General features: G+C 57.7%; 1 protein-coding gene across 1 annotated transcript; it reads right to left on the bottom strand.

Annotated features, from left to right (window-relative positions):
• Window positions 1-1,601: 1,601 nt before the first annotated feature.
• FOXF1 (forkhead box F1) lies at window positions 1,602-5,636 on the bottom strand (the record flags this gene model as incomplete). Its single annotated transcript, XM_081106861.1, has 2 exons — window positions 1,602-3,142; window positions 4,511-5,636. The coding sequence occupies 2 exons, from the start codon at window positions 5,634-5,636 to the stop codon at window positions 2,982-2,984; spliced, it is 1,287 nt and encodes a 428-aa protein (XP_080962987.1). The 3' UTR covers window positions 1,602-2,981.
• Between the last annotated feature and the right edge of the window lie 606 nt (window positions 5,637-6,242).

The raw sequence follows: 6,242 nt of genomic DNA, 5'->3' as shown, positions 1-6,242 counted from the left end.
CGAGTGGGCGCGGGGGCTGGAGGGGCCGCAGGAGACCCGGGAGCGCGCCGGCTGGGCGGCATTGAGTTTCTCCTAATCAGCCCCACTTCCCCGAGCCTCCGAGCTAATTGGGGCGCAGTCTCCGGCGGGAGGAGGCCCGCCTTGCCTGCGGAGGTTGTCTGGGTGAGAGCGCTGGAGACCTGGGGGCTTTTCTCGGGCCCTGATTTCCGGGGCGCCCGTGGGAGGCGGGGGAAGCGGAGAGACGTCCCTTCTGGGAGAGCAGTGCCGGCTCCATCGCAGCGAACCTGCTCGCGGAGCGCGAGGCCGACGCGCGACGGGGACAGCGCGCTTCGCCCGGGAGACCCCCGCCGCCTCTTCGGCCCGCCCGAGACCCCGAGGGACACGGAGTCACCAGTCTTTTCCTGTCCCCTTTATCTCCGTTTTATAGACAGCTGTTAGGTTGGGACATTAATTGCCCGGGCGAGTTTATTGATAATTTTGATGTAACAGAGCACCGGAGAAATTACCCTCACGTCCAAAATGTCAACTTTGAGATGAGCCAGGTTCAGAAAAACTGCGGTGGGTCTTGAACGGCCGCACCAACAATGCGACTTTAGTGTGTTTGTTTTCCCAAATAGCGGGAATGGGAATAGAAAGAGGGTGATCAGCAGAGGACACAGGCTCCTAAAAATGTGCTCTTGCCCCTGAGGATCTAGAGCAGTGGTTCTCAACCTTCCTAATGCCGCGACCCTTTAATACAGTTCCTCATGTTGTGGTGACCCCCAACCATAAAATTATTTTCGTTGCTACTTCATAACTGTAATGTTGCTACTGTTATGAATCGTAATGTAAATATCTGATATGCAGGATGTATTTTCAGTTACAAATTGAACATAATTAAAGCATAGTGATTAAATCACAAAAACAATATGTAATTATATATGTGCTTTCCAATGGTCTTAGGCGACCCCTGTGAAAGGGTCTTTCCACCCCCAAAGGGGTCGCGACCCACAGGCTGAGAACCGCTGATCTAGAGGGAAATGTTAAGGGATTGGAAACATGCCTATCACCTTGTTCTCCCACCAATGGCGCTTTTTTGCACACATTTTACTCGATTCCTGATTTGGGAAAAACAAGTGTCGGGCACCAAAAAAAAAACCAACCAGCTACAAAAACATAAAAGTTCTTTCATGATTTATAACAGCTGGGATATTGGAACAGTAAAGTCTGAAATTCAAAGTAAAACTTCCATTGGTCTTGGAATGGAAAAAAAGAAAGAATATAATTTTTATATATTTATGTATATTTTACAAATATATGGTCTTCCCTGGGAGAAGGAGGACTCTAGGTCTTCTTCAAACATTTATTTCTTTAAAAAGAGAAATGACATTTAGAGGGGCAGAGGGCTCTTCTTAAAAAACAGAAGCCAAGAAAAATAGTCACTCATGTCCAGAATTCACTTCAACGTGAAATGAAGAGTGAAAAGGAGAGGATTAGCCAAAAAATGGAAAAGAAAAAAGTATGGAGAATCACCCATATTTTAAATACAAAAAAAGAAAGTCTAGCTATCCCAGGCCGGGTTCTGTCTGTATTTGGGGTGGAAGATATTCTGCAATCCCAATGAAATACTCATGCGATTTTATTTCTAGTTGATACAATGTTAAAGGCCATGTACAAATGTTATACATTTTTATTTTTGTTCTTTTTTTTAGGAAAAAATACACAAAAGGCAAAACATCCTCAAATTGTCATTTTATACAGTGCAGAAGGAAATTTAAAATACGTGTCACAAACGCTGCACCCCAGCAGCCAAAATACTAGAAAAAAAGGGGGTAGTCCTTCATTTTATATATATATTTATATAAAACATATGGGGATTTGTTTTTACACACATTGGACTTTGTTTCAAATTTACAATGGATATCTAAAAAAAAAAATTCTACGCGGCAAATATTGCCAACAAAGTTACACCATTAATACTGATAAACGGAGGAGCCTATGCGGTGTTTCGATTACTAAGGAAAGAAAGAATAAATAACAGGATGAGCCTTGCTATCGTTTTAAAAAGTGCCTTAACCTTTCTGCATCGCCGCAATCCTGAATTCGCGCGCTGGCCTCCCCGTCCCGCGTCGGGCCGTGTTCGTGCCGCGTTCGCACCAGTTTACAGTAGAGGTCGGGAGACAGAAAAACACCCTCCAAAAAAGTCCACGGAAAATTCGAAACAAGACCAGAAAGACTGCAGAGAAGGAAGAAGAGGAAGGCGGAGGTGGGGGTGGCAGAGGCCTGGAGAGCCGCCCGCTTCTGGGCTCCATTGGTTTCTTTTTTAAAAAAAAAAAACAAAAACAAAACGAACAGTGGCTTCAGAAACGCAAGTCGTGCGCACAGAGATCCACCTGTGGCTGCAGGGCTTCCGAGGTGGGGAGGGAGAGCTGGCCTCTCACCCCCGCTTCCCTGCAAACGCGGCTCTACCACGCGACGTGCGCATTCCAAGACATTCTTCCCAAAGAAAGTTAAACATAAAAAACGATAAATACTCAACCCCCAAATAAAAGTATTTGATAATGATGGTCTCATGCGTTTGCCTTTCTTCTAAAAAAATCTCCCCCTTCACTTTTTCCATTAAAGGGTTAAGGGTGGGGGGAGAGACCTCAGCAGAATTTTTGTTTAGATGTTGAGGGTTTTCCCCCAACACAGCACCTTCTCAGCCGGTTTCAATCGGATCAAAAAAAAAAAAAGAGAGAGAGATTTATTTACCAACAGCTGCAGTCAGATTAGGCCTGAACGCCACCATTTTTAAAATATTTTGAGGGAATAGGAGAGGAGGTGCCAAGCTCTGTGCCGCTTCTTTGCCCTGGGGGTTCCTTTTGAAATAATCCGGTTGGGGAGGGGTCAAACCCTTTTCTTCTGCCGACGGTTATACCTCGAGAATAAAGCAGTTTCTAGGGGTGGGTTCCCAGGTCCCTGTTCCGACGGCCGTGCCAGGGACCCGCGGGCTTCCCGGCTCACATCACACAGGGCTTGATGTCTTGGTAGGTGACCTGCTGGTGGTAGTAGGAGCCGCCGCCGGCGGAGTGCATGGAGGAGGACGCCATGGTGTTGAAAGAGAAGACAAACTCTTTTCGGTCACACATGCTGGGTGACTGCGAGTGATACCGAGGGATGCCTGTGAGGGGGGTGACAAGGGGCAAGAGTTTAAGATGGACAAGCAGCTCTGCCCGAGGCGCTCTGGGCGCAGGGCCCCATCCTCCCCACTCTCCACCCCCTCCCCAGAGTCCCCGAGTTCCCAGCCCTGACTGGGCCCTGGGCTTGTGCGCCCCAGGGGAAGAGCCTGGAACACCAGGAGACATCCCTGCTCCCGGGAGCACCCCTGCCCGGGCCTGCAACCGCTTTGGACACAGAGCGTGGGCTGGGGGGCTTCCGATGCCTAAAAGGAAGGGGTGGGGTGGGGGCCCAGATGGGTCTGCAGACGCCGCCATGGAGGGCCCGGCGGCCTCCACCTCCCGGGCGGCCTGGCGCCAGGGCAGCCACTTCCCAAGCCCAAAGGCTGTGGAGGCCTCCGTGCAGCCAGAGGCAGGCACTGGGAGCAGGAAGCACAGGCCGTCACAGGGGCGAAGGGCGGCTTCTCCGAGGAAGCCCCCCTTGGAGAACAGGGCCACCCGGGCAGCAAGAGCCCAGGAGTTTGAAGCAGCCCAAGCAGGGCAACCCCAGATCCCTCCGGAGAAGTGGCCTTTCAGCCACCAGGCCCGGCTCCGGCCTCCCACCCGCTGCTGACAGCTGACCCCTGAGAGGCCCCTGCTAAGCTCCCTCCAAGCTCTTGCCAGAACGAGGCGGGAGTTCAGGAGGGGAGCTTTTTCTCATCTTCCCCCTGAGGGCTGGGGAGAGGGCACCCGAGGACCCGAAAACCTGGGTCCTGAGAAACAAAGGGCCTGCGGAGCCTGCAGCTCTGACCCTCGCTCTGGGCCTGGCACAGACCTCTCTGCCTCTGTCCCCACGAATGCCCCTGGCTCAACAGTCACCAGGCCAGGCCTGGTTCTCTGAAAGGCCGGCTCTGAGCTCCTGCGCAGCAGGCCCAGGCGGCGTTGGGCCTAACTCTCCCGTTCTGCCAGGGCAAGGAGCAGAGGCAGCTCTCCGCTTTCTGAGGGACCACCCTGGAGGGTGAGCCAGCTGGCCAGCCGGGCCCCATCTCCATCCTGGGAGCTTGCTGAGGGGTGAGGGGACCTAAGGGACCAGGAGCAACTTAGACTGTTTGGATCTGAGCCTTTTTGGTGGGACCTGGCCATGCTCCCGAAGGCCAGCAGCCTAGAGTTGGGAAAAGAAAAAGAGACACGACATGTTGACCCAAGTCAGAACCCAAGTGGCATTCACCCCTCAAACGGAGAGAGGTGGGGCCGAGGGACACCGCAGTGTGGGGCTGGCACCCAACGGAAGTGGCTGCAAGCTCTCAACCAAGGGCCCGCAGCAAACTGGGGCGCTGGGTCCGCGCAGTGCACTCACAGATGTCCTGTCCGGGCCGCCCAGACTCCCCACTCACCTTGCAGCTCAGCTGGGGCGTTGTGGCTGTTCTGGTGCAGATAGGGCTGGTCCAGGGAGTGTGTGGAGAGGCTGCCGGACAGGGGGTTAGCCGCGGGGTTGCAGGGGGACAGGGGCTGCTGCTTGATGTAGGAGGCGCCGCTGTTGAGCGCGGCCGAGGCCGAGGGCGGCCAAGCGGCGGCGGAGCCCGAGTAGACAGCATGAGGCTCCATGACCCCGCCGCCCGCGGGCAGCAGCGGGGAGGCGGGCACCGAGCTGTCGTGGTGAGGGTACTCGCCGGCCGCCCCGCCACCACAGCTGCCCATGTACGAGTGGCCGCCGTTGGCGGGCAGGTGGGGCACCGAGTGGCTGGGCAAAGCCATGCCGTCCACATTGCCCGGCAAGTGACCATTCATCATGCCCAGGCCGCCCTCGAGCGCCAAGCTGTTGGGCGGACACGAGAGGCCGCCAGCCGAGCTCTGGAAGCCGTAGGTGTCCGGGAGGTGGTTGAAGCCCAGCCCGTTCATCATGCTGTACATGGGCTTGAGCGCCTGGCATTTCCTTCGGAAGCCGCGGGGCCGCCGCCGAAAGGAGCCCTCCTCGAACATGAACTCGCTGGCCGGGTCGATGGTCCAGTAGTGGCCCTTGCCCGGCCGCCCCAGGCCCTTGGGCAGCTTGATGAAGCACTCGTTGAGCGAGAGGTTGTGGCGCACCGAGTTCTTCCAGCCCTGGTAGGAGCCGCGGAAGAAGGGGAAGCGGCTCTGCAGGAACTGGTAGATCTCGCTGAGCGTCAGGCGCTTGGTGGGCGAGCTCTGGATGGCCATGACGATGAGCGCGATGTACGAGTAGGGCGGCTTCTCCGGGCGCCGGATGCCGGCGTTCGTCTTCTTGGCCTTGGACGGGCCGGACGACGCGGGGTCCATGGCCGCGCCGCCTCCCCCGCCGCCGCCGACGCCGCCGCCGTGCGGTGGCTGCTGTTTCTCGGGCGCCGAAGACATCGGGTGGCTGCTGCCGCCGCCGCTGCCGCCGCTACTCTGCGCCGCCGACGAGCCGGGAGGAGGAGGAGGAGGAGGAAGAGGAGGAGGAGGGGGGGGAGGGCGAGGGGGAGGGGGCTGCGCACGCGGGGCTGGCTGCACCTCTGCCGTCATCGGCGGCCACTTCTCCCGAGCGAGCCGCGGCGGGCCCTCCCCCGCCCGCTGTCCTCCCCGAGGAGCTGCTGGATCGGCCGGCGGTTGGCGCAGAACCCCCTCTCTCTCCAGCTCCCTCCGCCCCCACCTCTATCTCCTCCCTCTTTCCCTCTCGCCCTCCCACAAGGGAAGGAGCCGAACGGAGGCTGAGGGCAGCCTCTTGGCAGCAAGGGCGGAGGCTGCGGGATCCCCCCGCCCCTCAACACACACACACACCGGTTTTTTAGGGGTGGCACCGACTCCGGGGCCTGCGGCCGTGCGCCCCCGCGGGGAGCCGCGCTGGGTCCCCACCGCCCGCAGCGCTCGGCTCCACGGCTCCAGCGGAGGCCGTCCTCACGGGACCTCCTCGCGGCAGCGTCTCCGGGCCGGTGTAAGACCCTGCGGGAGTTTCCTCCCACCCTGCCCCCTCCGGCCCCCACGTTGGTGGGCGCTTAAAGGGCCCCCACCCTCGCCGCCCAGCGGCCGCCGGCGGAACCCGCCCCGCCTCCACCAACCTGGCGAGCGAGTGTTAATGCGCTCCCCGCCCGCGGTTCAGCCCCGCCGCGCGCTGGCCCCCCGCCTTCCCTG

This window comes from Myotis nattereri (genome assembly GCF_964212035.1).
Source record: "Myotis nattereri genome assembly, chromosome: 15".
NCBI classification, from domain to species: domain Eukaryota; kingdom Metazoa; phylum Chordata; class Mammalia; order Chiroptera; family Vespertilionidae; genus Myotis; species Myotis nattereri.
This window is presented reverse-complemented; position numbering and strand designations above follow the sequence as displayed.